Source organism: Corvus hawaiiensis, chromosome 5 (assembly GCF_020740725.1).
Source record: "Corvus hawaiiensis isolate bCorHaw1 chromosome 5, bCorHaw1.pri.cur, whole genome shotgun sequence".
Lineage (NCBI taxonomy): Eukaryota > Metazoa > Chordata > Aves > Passeriformes > Corvidae > Corvus > Corvus hawaiiensis.
In genome coordinates this window covers 48,382,802-48,400,681 of record NC_063217.1, presented here as the reverse complement: position 1 = coordinate 48,400,681, position 17,880 = coordinate 48,382,802, and the positions used below count along the sequence as shown (strand labels likewise).

At 38.5% G+C, this 17,880-nt stretch overlaps 1 protein-coding gene and 1 long non-coding RNA gene across 3 annotated transcripts in view; one reads left to right on the top strand and one right to left on the bottom strand.

Moving 5' to 3' along the window:
- Positions 1-17,089, top strand: part of FBXW7 (F-box and WD repeat domain containing 7) — a 180,081-nt gene extending 162,992 nt beyond the window's left edge. For both annotated transcript variants that reach the window (XM_048303624.1, XM_048303625.1), the window contains 7 exons: positions 1,370-1,493; positions 3,321-3,457; positions 5,089-5,202; positions 8,279-8,460; positions 9,524-9,749; positions 13,791-14,001; positions 15,037-17,089. In XM_048303624.1, the coding sequence (XP_048159581.1) occupies positions 1,370-1,493; positions 3,321-3,457; positions 5,089-5,202; positions 8,279-8,460; positions 9,524-9,749; positions 13,791-14,001; positions 15,037-15,305 (1,263 nt within the window). In that variant the 3' untranslated portion in view covers positions 15,306-17,089. The remainder of the gene's footprint in view (positions 1-1,369; positions 1,494-3,320; positions 3,458-5,088; positions 5,203-8,278; positions 8,461-9,523; positions 9,750-13,790; positions 14,002-15,036) is intronic.
- LOC125325947 lies at positions 3,861-11,463 on the bottom strand. Its single transcript, XR_007203624.1, has 3 exons — positions 11,349-11,463; positions 10,481-10,600; positions 3,861-9,051 (listed from the first exon to the last, which is right to left on the bottom strand). It is a non-coding gene; the product is annotated as an uncharacterized LOC125325947 (long non-coding RNA).
- Positions 17,090-17,880: the final 791 nt, after the last annotated feature.

The window sequence follows — 17,880 nt, the reverse complement described above, 5'->3', positions numbered from 1 at the left end:
TGCAAACAGTCGTGACATGCTGATTATTTATTTCCTGCTCAGTCACTGGCTTGTCTAGATTAATAAAAAACAATAAATAAGTAAATATTTCTCACAAAATAAGGTCAAAAATCTCCTGAGGCCAACAGCCTGCAGTTATGACTTCCTCAGTAAATTTCAGTCTTTGCTGCTTTGAAGGGCAGATTCTGTTTATGTCTATCTATCTACCTATCTCATAACTTCAGCTAAAAATTAAATTGAAAGTCCTAAACAAAATACATGGCAAGCAGAAGTAAAAGTGGATGATCTGATTTCCTTGACAGCTTCTGCATCCTGTTAGTTACTGACAAAGACCCCAGTGTGTGAGCACGTTAGTAGTTCTCTGCATCACTGTTTATCAATACTGTTCTTTCTGCAGAGTTTTTTGGGACTCTGTGCATTTCCTGTGACTTCCCTGCATCTTACACTTATTTTCCATGCCTAGGGAGTTGCATTGTTGCTGTCAAGTAGAAGCCCTTAATGATAGCTGTCCTTGTGTTTTGGATTGTGTTTTACATGTCTCTATTTAAGCCTTCAGTACATCTGAAGATATAGGTGGAGATTTTGGGGGCTTTATTGTGGGGCTAAGCTATATGGCTTAGCTCAGTCAGACAAGGTCTGAATTTTCCCAACTTTAGTTTGTCACATGGAAAGCTCATCTCGTATTTACTTTCTGAGGCTCATTAGGATTTGCTATGTGGTTTTGATAGCACACTGTACTCAAGTTACATATCTTGATCCTACTGCATCCCAATCCATAAAGCTCCTTGTAACTCCACCCAGGAGTGTGTTTGCATTCTGAACAGAAAATGAGCGATACCTGTACTGCCTTCCCTACGGCTGCAGAGTGTTTCTGAGCCCTGGTGAATGTAGCATTTACTTTTCTATATTTGGGCTTTCTGAGTGATGTTACCCATCACAATGCACATCCCTATTTGCTCACATGGCGAGCACTGTACTTCTTAGTTCAACTCTCAAAATAACTTTTGGTATAATTGTTAGCTAAAAGAACATAGACATAATTACTTTGGTAATAATTCTAATGATTCAAAGTAATGTGGATTACATTTTTAAAAAATGTAATAAGTATTTCAGCTGACATCTATTTTCTTGCAAATGCAAGAATCGTTTTGTGATATGATCTGTAAGGATTTAGTTACTTAAGATGATTGTTACATTTCCACATGCCCACAGGAATAAACTGGAGTCTCTTAAGTTTCAGAGATTGTTTAATAATTTATCGTTCCAATTTTCTGTATTTCAGCCCCTGATGTGTGATAGTAAATGGAGTTGTTTCACTTTTCTCTTCAAAAGCAGTGCAGAAAATACACTTTCTTCTTATTTTTTACAGCTGGCACTGTATGTGCTGTCATTCCTGGAACCCAGGGACCTTCTGCAGGCAGCCCAGACATGCCGTTACTGGAGAATTCTGGCTGAAGATAATCTTCTCTGGAGAGAGAAATGCAAAGAGGAGGGTAAGGCTGAGCAAAATGATGGATGTAATGGTCGAAGTGTTGCTGTCATAAAAAGTGCAGTTCATTTACATAATAAGCTTAAAGTTTTACGAAGGCAATTCGTGTGACTTTAGATTTAGTGCTAGTTATGCTTTGGGCTACATGGTATGTATCTCTGTTGAAAGCAGGAAATAGAAATAATCCATGGAGTGCTAGAGTTTAGGCTTGAGTATCTTATTTATAAAGTATACCAGTTGCATGGTTTTAGAATACAGTTGGGTTTGCTTTTTGAGGATTATGTTTATTCAAAATGCAACCAAAAGAAATAACAGCTGAGATGTAAAAATGATAGGAGTATAGTCTGGCAGTTTGTAACATGGAGGAAAAACTGTTTCAGTGGTTGGTAGAAGGGCTGCTGTAATTTCACATCACTTGTAGGATAATTAACACAGAGATGGCATGCGGTAGTGGGAGAAGGATTGCTTGGAGAGGGACACACAGTCCGTTAGCCACATGGATATTATCCTGCTCATGCCAATTCAAGAAGATATGGTGGTCCAGCACTGATATGAATAGGCAAAAAAAGGCTCCCATGAAAGTATTTGTGCACATGAAGAGTGTAAGCTTTTATTTTTAAGGAGAATTATAGGAACAAGGAGTCTCTTTGGGGGGGTAAGACCACATACATGTGATCCCAGAGCAGTATTGTCTTGGACACAGGACCCTGTCCAGACTGCCTTGGAGTATGGAGACAAAGACTTGTGAGAGGTTGATGCAAAGGCTTCAAAAAACATGACAATGTCAATTGTAGCTGGCTATTTGTAAGGGCACCTAAACTAATTTGTTTTCTTTTGTGATGGAAAGCAGGTGTCTAACCTCCTGGATCTTCTCTAAAGATTCTCCTCTTAAAAATTTCAGTGAAAATGCATTAAAAGGACAGAGTGAGAAAAAAGGAGAAGGTTGAGAGGGGAATGAGCTTACGTTTGTGAGTTTACAAGTAAGAATAAATACATCCAGGCAGGAGAGCACAGGCAAGCAGACCAGTATTGCAGCCTGCTTAGCCTCTGAGCTGCTCAGTAACATGAAGGAGCCCTTAATTCAAGACTTGAAGGCAGAGATGGGGCTAAAGTCAGAAGAGTGAAATCCACATACTGGTAAGAGACAAGACTCCGGCCAGTAATGAAATGCAGGGGAGAGAGGAGCTGCATAGAAAAGAGAGCAGGGTGAGAGAATTGTAAAAAAAGCTGTATCTGTAGTAGCAAGGCTAAAACAAAGCACTGCTGCTTAAGTGTCAAGTCAGAAAGGGCATAGCTATACTTAAATTCCAGCCAAGAGAGGACAATACCAAAAGCACTGAGCCTTTCAGATCAAGAAAGTAATTAAAAGCTCACTAATACCAGGAGTCACAGTGAACTTAAAGATGGGTGACCAGAGTGGAGAACCACTGACAGAAAGGTTGACTTCTTGAACTGTTCCTGAATAAGTATAGGAGTGGTTAAGGAGGTTTTTGGACAATACCCATTTGTAAAAGGCAATATTCTGCTGCATTGCCTCAGAAAGGGGGATCCAAACTCAAGCTAGGAGGTTGCCAGCAAGGCAAAATGAGCTAGAGCATTCTCAGTCATGATTATGGTAATGATTATGCTGAACTGACAAGGACAGACAGAGTATAAATCTTGGAGGAGCAGGGTGGTGTCACTGACACACAAATGTTGGCATGCAGGCGGTTGTTACATTTCTGCCGTATTTTAATGTCAGGGGTCACAGTAAAGGTTTGGGAGGGAAAGTGTTTTTTGTGGGGTGGCCTCATCTCTTCCCCTCCCCCCCATTTTTAAAATTCCATTTTAGGGATTGATGAACCATTACATATCAAAAGGAGGAAAGTAATAAAACCAGGCTTTATACACAGTCCGTGGAAAAGCGCCTACATCAGACAGCACAGGATTGATACCAACTGGCGGCGAGGAGAGCTGAAATCGCCCAAGGTGAGGTTCTGAGCTCTGTGCACGGGGCCGTGAACAAAGCAGGATCAGCTCGTGGCTTGGGTTCTTTCCTTTGGACAAACAAGTCTATCCATGCACAAAAAGCAGTGAACTGCTCCAGAAAAATAATTTGTATTTTCGCTTTAAATTATAATCTGACCCCCATATTGGGAATGTGTTATGATCCATACTGCAGAATTCTTTCACTGCTCTTCTAATAATTTCTGTACAATTTAATGAATTCTTATAAATATGCCAGTCTCTTTGAGACAGATAATTGCAGAGACTTGATTGGAAATACTAATATTTAAACATACAGACACATATATTGTATATCTATAAGTGTATATGTATGTATTGGTAGAGCTGGGTCATGTTGCAACATAAAAATACTCCACAACTGTTCTGTGATCAATTCATGCTTTATTTTTAAATGTATTCTTCTAAATTGAGCAGCACAAGACAATAACTTCATTCTGTGTTAGGATTTGGGGGGGTTTTCTGAATGTTAAAATTATTTTAATGACGTTTATATTTATCACTACATCCTTTCCAATATGAAGATATGAAGCAATATTTCAAACCTTTTGTAAATAAAAATAGCAACTCTCTAATCAAACCTGATAATGAACAAGCAGCCAGAAATGTGAAGAAAACCCATACTCATGGCTTTTTAAGGTTTTAAGGCAATTTACCTGCTTTCTTAATTAAAAACAACAAAATAAAATAAGAACAAAAGAATACCCATGGAAAACCTATGGCTGTATCCTGCTGTTTATTTGGCCATGACTTATGTACATCTCTGGCAACGGTTCTGTATTTCTTGCCTTGATATGCCACATCAAGTTACCTTGGAATTATTATTAAAATTACAGCCTCTGGCATTATCCAAATGCCATTTCATTTCAATGAACATCTTGGAAAGTGTTCGGATATCCTAAATAAAAAATTCTTCATCCTATGTATTCTGCTAAGGATTTTTTTTTTTGCTGTATACAGAATTACAGTTTTTCCAAAATCAAGCATTGACAATCCCACCTCTATAAAGCAACATTCCAGTCCACATTCCCAGCACATGAAATTGGTGCTTTTGTTTGTATTTAATTGAGTTAATGGTTTTCTAGTTTTTGACTTTGGTGCTGCCTGGCATTTAACACAATACAATGCTTGGCTGGTAAGGGAAAAAAAATAGATGTAGTCAGCGTTCACCACTGAAATACAAATACTCAGCAAACAATCAGCCCATCCTTTTTATTCAAGATTGAACCAAAAGGTAGCAGTAACTCAACTGAAAAATAAAGAGATGGAGTAACTGCAGAGGAATTGAGCAATGTCCAGTTACTAATTCAGCCCACTTTTGTTAGTGATTTTTCCTGGTGCTGTTAGGAGGCTTGCAGTAGCTGTAGTGTGCCTGCTAAGCAATGCAGCATCACTCCATGGAAGGAGGAAAACACCTTCTTTGGTCCCAGCTGGTGGTAAATTGGACTTGACACACGGGATTAAGGGGTCTTATTATTACTGAAGCAACTCTAGCACTTTGTAATTTATGAATCAGAAGAGCACTTTGTTTCTCCTGCTTCTCTCTAATCTCCTGCATTAAATTGTGACTGTTGCTTTGTGTTCTTGGTTGCCAGGTGCTCAAGGGCCACGATGACCACGTGATCACGTGCCTGCAGTTCTGCGGGAACCGCATCGTGAGCGGCTCCGACGACAACACGCTCAAAGTGTGGTCAGCGGTGACAGGCAAGGTGAGGTGGCTGCTCCACTTGATTCCTTGGGAAATGAGCCACAGGCAGAGAGCACTGGCACAGCAAAAATGCTGCTGTGCCATCAGACCGTGCTGCAGGGTGCCCTTTAGGGCCTCTGGGGCAGGACTTGGAAGATGTACCAGATAAACATGTGGGTTGCCTTTTCCCACACAGAAATTCCTCCAGTTCAAAAAAGTCACCTTGATGTGAAATTGCAATGCTGCTCATGTTACCACTGGCATATATCCTTGTTCTCTTGGCAATTCTGCTATTCTTGTGGAGTCATTTGTGACATGGATTTTAAAGATTTTGGACAGAAACATTACTTTATCTTCCTTAAAGCTTAACTTAGGCTGCTTTTACCCCTCTGGATCTCCCTTTCTCACTTGTCTTCTAGCATTCTTTCTATTGTTTTCAAGTTTTTGAAATGGAGTGTTCATTTTACTGGCTCAGATTTCAAGTACAGAGTTTGTTTTTCTTTCCAAGCTACTATATTGCTGAGCCACAAAAAAAAAAAAAATTAAGTTGCTTTAGGTTTAAATATTTCCTATTAAATTAGATCCAGCTCAGGCAGGAATTTAATAAGCTTCAATAATTTAATTCTGGCTTAGAGAAGCAAAACAATATGTGCAATCAAAAAGACAGTACTGAACATTTCAGTCATGTTAGAACATCACAGCTACTCAGCCCACAGGTTTTTTTTTGAGATGACTGGCTGACCAAGGATGTCGAAAAGGCCTTGAGGAAACAGTACTTTTTCCTTTTAAACTGGTATTGTGTGCACTTAGCTTGGTTTTAATGGTATAGAAAACAACAGGACAGCTGCTGAGGATAGCATGTTTAAGATGTAAAACGTATCTGCTTCATAATGTTGAAGCTGGATGTATTCAGCATTTGTCACTGCATGCCCAGAAGATCCTTGAAGGGATTGTTAATCCTACTGTGGGTAAGAATAAAATTAAGAGCCATAGGCACCCTCACCCTGCTGCTGTTGGCTTCTCTACAACAAACTGTCTAATGAAGGATCCCATAATGAAATTTACATCTATTTTAATTGAAAAGGGCAACCTAAACACAAATGAAAAATACTTCCTTTGTACATACCACACTCCCAAAAGCAAACGTTCCCTTAAATATATAAAATTGAGCACAGTGGCATGACTTAACAATTACTGCTCAGTAATTTTTTGGAAGTAATTACAAAACCTAGTGTGACCATTTACCCCAAACCTTTAAGAGAACCAGAAATTGTGTCTGAAAGATGGGAGCATGCTGTATCAGCCCTCATGCTTATTGATGCTGAAGAATTAATAAAATAAAGAAACCCTAAAGGTTGGTTTGTGCAAATGAACATGATTAAGTAATTCCCTTGACAGATGTAAAGCCCAAAATAAGGATTCTGTGTTCTTACTGCTTTAACACGATGATTTCTTAAAATATGAGCACATTGAATGAAATAAGAAAAAAGAGAACTGTAGAAGTGAACATTGGCCTTGAACTGAAAAAGATGGATTTGATAGCAGTGAATTAAGCTAGGAGCCAGTAATTGCAGAAGATTGGTTTAAAAATTGTTAAAGAACAGAAAATCTATGTACAACAAAAAAGCAAGCCATTTTCAAGGATGCTAGGAAGAGCAGGTATTAACAACAGGAATTACTATACTGTCACTGATGCAGAAAAAATATTTTGGAATAAAATTCATGTGATAAAAATACAGCATGCAGTGATAATAAAACATTTCAGCAGAAACTCACATGTTAACAACTACCAAAGTTATGGTTTTTCTTATTAGAGTTGATCAAGATAATCTGTATTTGATGGTTTTTGTTTTTTAGTTTTTTTTCTAAAGTAACCTTTGGCTTAAAATTAGTGCATTTTCAAAAGGTATGATCACAAGGAGAAGAGCCAGGACAGGACAGTTAGAAAGCTAAAATGCATCAATGAAAGACTGGGTATTTAGGATACATTATCTCAGATAAAAAATACTGGACTGCGTCAAGAGGAGTCAACTAACAGTTAAAGGAAGGCCACAGCAATTAATGCCACTTAGCATTAGATTACAGCAAAAGAGATCCTCAAACTGCCTTGACCTCTTTTCTCGTGCAGTTACAGGTTTGACTGATAAAAATAATAGTGCAGAAGTAGATGGCTGTGTGCACTAAAAGACTGTATCCCCACGACAGGACTGAAGAAAATAGAACAATGCAAAAATCAACATGGCACATATTTAAATGGGTTAGAAAATGGGTAATTATAGAGATCATGTTGTTAAAGTAAATGCAGAATCTTCATGGAGTATGTTTCTAGAGGAGTCTTGCAAGGATCTTTCCTTGTCTGTGCTAATTAGCATTTATTGCTGCCTGGTGGGAAAGCATATATAGTCATTACTTGTAAGGAAAACAGGCTGGGAGACAGAGACAAGCCATTGTTCTGGGCCGACAGGGGTTTTATAGAAGAAGGTGTGAGCAAACACTGTCTGTACATGGTGAGAAATCATGTTGTACGTTTGGGATCAAAGAAGGGAGGCTGTGCTTATGTAGTGTGGGATTCTCTCCTGGGCAACAGTAAAGTCTGAAGAAGGTCTGAAACATGATTTTTCAGGAGTGATGCTGTAGCTGTGGCTTAGAGAGTGCAGTGTTTCTTGGATAAACAAACAGAAAAATACAACAAAAATATATGGTTTATAGATTGGTGATAAAACTACCAAGTGTGTGCTCTTTCCACTTCTAGTACACTTCAAAAAGCTATTGGAAATCCTGCAGTGACTAGGGAAAGTGCCAGGGAAATGACTCAAGGCTGCAAAACATGTCCTTGTATTGAGAAATTTGGAAAGACAGCTTAGTTTGTAAAGGGGAAGATTACAAGAAAAATTCTTTATAGTTGAAGTACCAACAATTGAGAGAAATTTGATGAGTATCTTTTAAAAAGGGGAGGTTTTTTGTTCAATCAGGAAGAAGTCTCCAGGGGTCTTCTGGCTCTTGCTATGAGAGCCGGCTGTTACCTCCAAGACTGCTTTATCTTAAAGTTTCCATTCCCCTCTGTCAAAAGGGTAACTAAGGAAAATGTTCCTTTTCAGTGTTTGAGAACACTGGTTGGACATACAGGTGGAGTGTGGTCATCACAGATGAGGGACAATATCATCATCAGTGGCTCTACAGACAGAACGTTGAAAGTCTGGAATGCTGAGACCGGGGAATGCATCCACACCTTGTATGGACACACCTCCACCGTGCGCTGCATGCATCTCCATGAGAAAAGGTGAGGCTTTGCACAGAGCTACAGCCACAGCCTGGCCTTCTTTTACACTCTTGTGCTCACAGAAAGTGCTCCTGAAACCTGGGGACCCCATCCAGCACTGAGTGAAACACAGACCAGGCAAAACATAAACCAACATAAGGGAGGAGATGATTAATAGAAGCAGAAGCATAAGAATACTAAATGAAGAACTGAAACTTGAGTCATGTACTTCAAAAAGTCACAGTCTGCGTTATTGCAAAGCTAATTCTTTTTTACATCGTGATCCAGTCTCCCACACTGAATAATTTCTTCTTTTGTCAGTGCTACAAACTTTTACTCATTTTACTAAATAACCTTTTAAGTATTGTCACTGCGGTATTTTATTTAAATTTTAACTGATTATAACATAATTTTTGCAACAGTAAATCATGTCTTGATTCAACAAACATTGGCAGAGCTCTGTTACTTGGCTGTGGTATGGAGCTGTTGACAGAGACTGTTGGTTGCATTTCTTCTTTTTTGAAGAATGATGAGGTTTTTCTATATAAATTCCATTATTGTTCACTCCATTTCATTTCTGTTATTGCCCAAAAAAGCTTATAGAAGTATAAACTGGAAAAAAAAAAAAATCAAGCAGAACAACTGTTACTTTACAAAAAGTGAAATTTCTAAAGATCTTTGTTTATTTGTTACAATTAGTTAGCTCAGTTATTAAAACAGAAAGCCCATAGCACTGGCTGGAGCTCACCATGTTCCTAAGCTTTCATAGGTAGATACAACAGTCCACAGAATTTCTTATGGCATTGTTTTGCTGGTCAGGAATGAAGTGGCTTTTAAAATACTGATTGCTAATTGTATCAAATAGATCCTGAGGAGGTGAGTAGAGCAAGGAAGAAGAGCACCTCAGTCATTTGAGACCCTAATCAAACATCACACCAAGCCAGCACTTTGGCGGCTGGCACACCAATGCCATCTAATGTCCCAAATTAAAACTCAGAAGCCATTCGTAGCCAAGTTTAGCCAAATTGTTGTAGTATTTTTACGTCCATTGCTAAGTACAAGAGGGGTTTTCTCGTTCCTGCAGAGTGGTCAGTGGGTCTCGAGACGCTACGCTGAGAGTGTGGGACATAGAGACGGGCCAGTGTTTACACGTTCTGATGGGCCACGTCGCTGCAGTTCGGTGCGTTCAATATGATGGCAGAAGGGTTGTAAGTGGTGCATATGATTTTATGGTCAAAGTGTGGGATCCAGAGACAGAGACCTGTCTGCACACACTGCAAGGGCATACTAACAGAGTCTACTCATTACAGGTATGTGATTTTTATCTGCTGCTTTAGTTTCCTTAAGTAACATTTAAAGTCAGTTTATTTCACCTTGTTTATTAAGTTGTGGGTACCTAGTACAGAATTATACAGACCACAGGAATACAGAGGCATCTGTGATAAACCCCTTTTTCATTTTGTTACACTAGGTATATGTTGTCTTAAGTTAGAAACTGAAATTTTTTTTTCAGTAGCATTTTTTATAAAGGACCCAGTACAATAAAGCCCAAATCTCTACACTATCAAGTTACATTGTTTTGTGGATTAATGGGTTGTTTGGTTCAGAATTTTCTTTTTTTTTAATCTTGCATGTATTTTGGAGCTATGTTTTTGCCTTCCCCAAGAAATTCCAAACTTACTGTTTTAAATAAATCAGAGAATATAGCAATTGACAATGTGCCAAAAACCCTATTGGATTAATGTTCTGATTTATGGAGATCTGTTTATCCTCATTTTCTAGTCCCATCTTCCAATTCCAAACTATAATTCACAGTAAAGCTGAATCTAAAATTTTAATGATCCTATGTAAATCTCTAGCTTTTTACTTCCTCTTCTCTGAGTACAGGCCAGATATACAACTGTGAGGCTTTTTCAACAGCAACATGTTAATGTAGGTGCAGGTTATTATGGTGCTACTGTGTGGCATCTCTCTATTGCCCACCAGTCACCCACAAAGCTGGTGAAGATACACACAGACCTCATGTCTTGGGTCTTCTTACCTTTACTAACCCAAAACATCATCTTGTTCATTCATAGAGTCAAAGCATCACTTCCAGGCATTGAAAAGCGAAAGAAATTAATTTCATGCTTGTGCCTGTTCACACCACAATCTGGCAGGACTTGAAAAAGAAATCAACAAAGACAGTTCAAAATTGGGAAATGGCATTCAGCATGTAACTGCTCTGGTTTGTGGCTCAGTGCTAGAGACATTTTTCGTAAAGTATTTCATATCTCACCATAATATATTAAATATGAACAAAGTTTCTAATTGGTTTCCTTTCCGAAAAATATGTAGCAAAATTTATCAAAAACTCCAGCCCTTCTCTTACATTCATATGCTGAGGAGTGTTCTCTAGACAAGCAGCAAGTAAGTTAAAAATGGTGTACTACCTACTGCTCTCTCAAAAATATTGAGGATTGTATTTCACATGGGGCAGTTTAAGTTATTCTACCTTATCTTCACCGGTGGCTCTTGTTTTGGCGTACGAATATTTATGTCTTGCTCTGATACTGTAGTAATAATGGATCAAAGAATTGGGTTATGTTACACATTGATATGTTCTGAAACAAATGGGAAGGGGATCAGGGAGGGCAAGCTAGAGGCTACAGGTGTTTACAGGTTTGGAACAGAAAGATTCTTTAAAATTGCATGGTGTCTCCTGCCCTTCAGCCTGAAGTAGCCCCAAACAGCAGAACTTCCACAAATAGAAGAATGAGATGAAATAAGCCAGTCCTCCCTATCCCTGCTCCATGGCAGGTTCTGTTATATCATAATGTTTCCCTATGTGTAGACCTAATATTTTCCAGAGATCCTTATGTGCAGCAGTTGAAGACCACTGAACTTGTTGCGTTTTCTTACTCTCTTACCTGCCTTTGAAGTAATCCACAGATTCTCAAGGTTCATGGATAACTCACTGATCCAAATCATTGTCTGTTTCACTGCAGCACCGTCAATTTGTCTTGATGCCCAGCCTTAAAGCTCTCTTTCTGAATACTGTATGAACATGGAATACGATTAGTTTGTGGGAAAGGGGGAAAGGAATTCAAAATTTGTCACATCAGTCAGGTTTAGTTCTTTTTAGGATAGAAAAATATTCTCTAGTGTTCCCAAGTCTTTTGGGCTACTTGGCATTCCTTGTCTGTTTATCTGAAGACAGATTATTTTCCATCCTCTTTTGAAAGCAGGGGACCCAAACCAGGTCCAGTCAAAGTCTTATCAATGCTTGCTAGAAGTGAAAAGTTATTTTTTATGACTTCCATTCAGATACCAGAGGGTCTTTTTTAGTGTATTTTCACCAGGAATGCAGTGCATGCAGCAGATAAGCAGTCTGTGTGCCAGTCACTCTCCATTCTTTTGAATCTAGGTGCCATGCTCAACCATGTCTGACTGCAGAGATCTCAGATACTAATTTTCTGCAGGTCTTATAAAAAGCAGCGGCTCCAGATAGTGGAGTTCCCTTAACTGGGTTTGTTCCTTGCCTTATCAGGTACCAGTTAGTCCACATGGACAAGGAGTGTCAGATTGCCTTAAATATAACCAAGATTCCTGCCCAGCCTTCCTTCTCCCAGGCTGCAGCTGTACCTTCATTCATTCCCTGCCAAGTTCAGATCTCCACACTTTTCACTTCTACACTCTTTGCCTTTGGTCAGTTCTACTGTTTCAAATGTCACTCAAAACCTAATGAAAATAGTGAATGCCAGACCTCTTTGAAACTTTCTGGTATCTCTAATAGTACTGTGAACAAAGTTCTGAATATTAATAGTGTCCCCGCCACAAGTTTGTCTCCCTCTTTGTAAAAATACAACCAAGACATTTGGTGTTTCACATGGCTTTTTACTCCATTACAGGAAAAAAAAATCATATTGGTTAAGATAATTTTCCCACAAATCTGTGCTTGCTGCTACTCACCACATTACTCAGGGCTTAAAAGGTCCTTGTGGAAACTGAAGTTAGACTGGTTGATCCATAATTCCCCTATCCTATCATCTCCTTTGATGCCTTGATCACCTTCAATAAAGGAAGGAACTGTATTTGCCATCTGAAACTTGTCTGTCTTCCATGGGTTCTCAAAGATAGTAGCAGATGTCTCTGAGATTGTCTTAAAACAACTTGCCTTATGTGATTTTGTTCCCCCATTCTAGCAAAAGCTTGTACTCATTTGTCATTGGCGTTAGTGCTGTGAGCCTACACTTGGATGGCTGAGGACTGAAACAAAAAAGTTAAATAGCTGGCCTCAGTCAGTGTTTCCTTCCCACCGAGGATAAATGAGGTTTTTTTGGCCTTCCTCTTGGTGTGGTTCTTTTGTTTTGTTTTTGGTTGGGACTTTTTTACACAATAGTGAAATGGCTCTTGCTAGTTTTATCTTGTGTTTTGCCCTGCCTTTCTGGTTTTGTCCCAGTGTGCTCTTTTATACACATCTATTGATCTAGTTTCTACTTTTTGTACAATTCCTTGTGGTTTAGCCAAGTGGGTCTCAGTAATTTACAATACTTCCCATCTTTCTTTCACACAGGATAGTTTGTGTCTTTAAGAAAGTGCCAACTGTCCTGAACTCTTCTTCCCCTCAGAGAACAGATACATAAAATCCTCATGGGAAGGAAGTCTCGGGTTTTTTAAGTATTCCTTCTTGAAGCCCACTGGTTTTATTCCACTGCTTTTTTCCTTTTTTGAGAATTCTGGACTCTTATGTCATTGTCAGTATAGCTCAAGTTATTTTCCACCTTTCTGTTCTCTACATGGTCAAAAGAATCTCATATCTTAGCCTGTATGCTTTCCCTAAAATGACTGGAAAGTTACACTTCCTTACTGTACACAATTAGGGTAACAAAATAGCTAAACCCCACATTTTTCAATTACATTTCCTTCCATTTCCCTATGTTGTGACTTTCGTGTAGATGATTCTGGAATAACATTGTTGTCATTCTCCTGCTTAAAGTCCCTCTGACTTGTAAAAAGCAAGGTTGGCTTGTTAACATCTTTTTCAGGAAAAGTATCTTATTGTTGCATGCTGCAGGATAGTCAGGATCTGCTGTGTTTAAAGGAGATGTATTACATTTCAAAGACCAGGGGCTCAGAGTCTCTTTTCAAACCATGTCCCTCAAGAGCCCGTGTCTACAACAGAGAATTGCACTGACAATGAATCACCTGCTCTAGTATCAAACGTGGCCATCTCTACTGAGTTCTTACTTTGAACTGCAGATTCTGAATATATATAGTATCTAACCTTGCATTTAGTCAATTAAATGCTTAATAGCCTTCTTTGTAAGATGCTAATATAACTGTTTGTAATAGATGTACCTTTCTTGTAGTTTGATGGTATCCATGTGGTGAGCGGATCTCTTGACACTTCCATCCGAGTTTGGGATGTGGAGACAGGCAACTGCATTCACACTCTAACAGGCCACCAGTCACTCACAAGTGGAATGGAACTCAAGGACAATATACTTGTGTCTGGGAATGCTGATTCTACAGTCAAAATCTGGGACATTAAAACAGGACAATGTTTACAGACATTGCAAGGTAAGCTTAAACTACCTTCATGTAAATCAAGCAGCCTACAGTGATCTGTGCTGCAGGTTCTGCATTAAAAAAAATAAATACATACAAAGAAACAAGTGCCGACCACTTACAACTTAAATATTTTTCTGATAACAGCTGTATGATCTTTTTCTGAACTAGAAGAACAAAATGTATTTAATCTAATCTATTCAAATCACTTGCCTATTATGAAAGGCAGATGGTCTGGACTGATGGCAATTTGCTATGGGTATATTAGCCTAATAAGCCACAGAAATATGTAGAAAATTACATCTCAAAATAGACAGTCAATGTATTTATTTAAGGGTCACTTGAATGTTTCAAAGCCTACAGATTAATTGGATCAGGAGGCAAAGTACACTGTCTGTTGCAATAAATCAAGAGATGCAAGTGGAAGATGTTGTCTTTATTTTGGTAAAAAAATTTTTTTTTCCTTCATGTTGACAGCTGCCACTCAGGCATCATGCACACAAACACATGGTTGTGTTTCTCCCCACAAAAAAGGTCTTATATCATTCTCATATATCATATGCAGCAGTGCTGGCTGGAGCAGAAAATTAAATTTGCCTGTAAAGCAGACTGCTGCTTTAACATATATATTTATATGTCAGCATATAACTGTCAATATTTACTGATGGAGTAATCTCATAATAACACTTCAAAGGGACTTGGAGACAAATTCTTACAGCGGTCGCCTCATTGTGGATGGTTAAATTAATTTTCATGGATGCCCAAGTGTATGTTTGCCTTTCTGCTGATACACAGCACAACAAGATCACTGAGACAAAGAAAATAGTGGGGAATTTTTTTATACCTGCCTTCACTTTTTGAAAGCATGGCAAGGCTTCTGTACCTTTTAATGTACAAACCCAGGAGTTAAAACAGATAGTTCTCTAATAGTTCTAGTAGATGGAAAGAACTGTATGCAAATAGCAAGGTATTTATTGTAGATGCAGCACTGTCTGACATTGCTTTCTAATTAATTACAAATAGAAATGTTTTTGTTTACTCTTACAGGTCCCAACAAGCATCAGAGTGCTGTGACCTGTTTACAGTTCAACAAGAACTTTGTAATTACCAGCTCAGACGATGGGACTGTAAAACTTTGGGACTTGAAAACGGGTGAATTTATCCGAAATCTAGTCACATTGGAGAGTGGGGGAAGTGGAGGCGTCGTGTGGCGAATCAGAGCTTCTAACACAAAGCTGGTGTGTGCAGTTGGGAGCCGCAACGGGACTGAGGAAACAAAGCTGCTGGTGTTGGACTTTGACGTCGATATGAAGTGAAGGGCAGAAAGATGAATTTGTCCAAACGTGTAGACGATGTTCTCCTTTCCCTCCCCCCTGAAAAAAAAAGAAAAAAGAAAAAAAAGAAAAAGGAAAAAAATCCCTTGTCCTTGGTGGTGCAGGATGTTGCCTTGGGGCAACAGATCCTAAAGACCTACAGACTACGAAGGAGAAGACAAAGATGACAAACTATAACTGACAAGAGAGGCTTTTGCTGTCTCATCACATAAAAAGGCTACACTTTTGACCGGGGCAGCTTTGCAAAAATCCAACTTTTGAAATGAAACCAGGTGCAATTAATTTCTTTACTTTCCTCTAAAAGCTCCTTGAGCAATTTGGAGTGGAAAAAAAAAATGTTACAGTTCTTGTTAACAAGTTATTTTACCACAAAGATCTTGAAATAAGCTGCACAGGCGAGCCTGCTTGTGCACCCCTGGGTCACCCTGGGTCCCGGCAGCCCCTCCGAGCAACGCGCTGTCCCTTAGCCCCGCTCCAAGCAGGCGGTTGGACCGGACTCCCTCCAAGGTCCCTTCCAACCTCCACGAGCAGTCACTGGTTGACTTTCAAAAACTAGAGAGCATCTGCAATGAGAAAAACAAACAAAAACAAAAACAAAGAGTCCATTCCTGGTGTGGAAAAGCTAAAATATTACTGTGAATTGTTTTGTACAGTTTTATCAGAGCTTTTTCTTTTTTTTCTTTATTCCTCTTTTTTTTTTTTTTGCCAATCATTGCCAATGTCAATCACAGTATTAGCCTCTGTTTAATCTATTTACTGTTGCTTCCATCTACACTCTTCAATGCATAAGTTGCTCTGAGGTGGCAAGTTGTCCTGGGTTTTGAGAGTCCTCTGATGGATTTAATTCGCAATGCTGGTGCTAGAAGTAGGTCTTCAATTACGGGATTGTTGTCCCACCCCTGTACTGTATTCCCAGTGGCCAAACTTATTTATGCTGCTAAATGAAAGAAAGAAAAGCAAATTATTTTTTTTTATTTTTTTTTCTGCTGTGACGTTTTAGTCCCAGACTGAATTCCAAATTTGCTCTAGTTTGGTTACAGAAAAAGACTTTTTGCCACTGAAACTTGAGCCAACTGTGCCTCTAAGAGGCTGAGAGTGGAAGAGTTTCAGACAATTAAGAGTGAAGTTTGCCTGCAAATAAAGAATTGAGTGTGTGTGCAAAGCTTATTTTCTTTTTTCTGGGCAAAAATTAAAACACATTCCTTGGAACAAAGCTATTGCAGCCTGTTCTGTGGGGAAATTTTTCTTTGTGAGGGCTGTGGTGAATGGAATGAACATACATTAAAAAAAAAACTGACAAAATTTTTTAAAAATATTATAAAATACAAAAATTAAAATAAAGTTGCTGGTCAGTCTTAGTGTTTTACAGTATTTGAGAAAAAAACAACTGTTACAGTTATTGCTGGGAGGAACTGACAGAGCAAAAACTTACGTTTTTGTAAAGATGTCACATGCAAACAAAATGAGAAACGAAAGAGTCAAATGGTTTGCCTCATTCTCCAAGAGCCACAACTCAAGCTGAACTGTGAAAGTGGTTTAACACTGTATCCTAGGCGATCTTTTTTCCTCCTTTTTTTGTTTTTGTTTTTGTTTTATTTATAGTCTGATTTAAAACAATCAGATTCCAGTTGGTTAATTTTAGTTATGTAACAACCTGACATGATGGAGGAAAACAACCTTTAAAGGGATTGTGTCTATGGTTTGATTCACTTAGAAATTTTATTTTCTTATAACTTAAGTGCAATAAAATGTGTTTTTTCATGTTAGTATGTCTTTCTTTTTTAATTTTTTATTTTCTAGCTGTTAATTTAATATTAGGTATCCTATGAGGGGTAAAGCAGGTTGAGTTGCTCATCTTACTGGTAAGATGCTAAAATATGGCTTGGGACATTTTATGTAAGCAGGTGTGTGAGTGTCCTCTCTTTCAGTTGCCAGGTAGGATTTGTCACATGGGTCTGGACAAACATGCAGGAAAGACATTCGCTCCCTCTCACGAGGAATGTGTCAGGACCTTGCTCTGGGGGAAGTCAGCTATAAAAAGCTGCTAAAGTGCGTAAAACTTCTTCCAATAGCATCTCGTTACTGCATCTTAAATTGAAACCTGATGTTTATTATTTATGGATTTCAATCAGTTGATTGCAGTTGACAGCAAAGAATAAATCCATAAATACAACTAAAATCAAAGTTAGGATTGTAGGAGAGCTTGAAATAAAGCTTCAGAAGAAATGGTTTAAAAACCCCCATCATTCCACATCAGTCCAACAGCAGTTTTATCAGTGCCCTGAAACCAAGGTAAGTCATCATCTCTCTCAGAAACTTAGCACTTGAGTGTCAGGTTCTGTCTCAAATCTCCTTGACCAAAATCATTGTTTTCTTCTGCGTAAGCTTTTCTGTCAGGGCATAGCATTTGCTTGTTTGTGACAGTTTTCCCCTGTAGAAAGCTGTCTTTAAAAAAAAAAAAAACCAAACCAAAACACTAGAAGAGAAAATGCATAGATGGAAGAAAAACATTTATATACTTACACATCTATGACTATGTGCAAACAAAATTTAATTC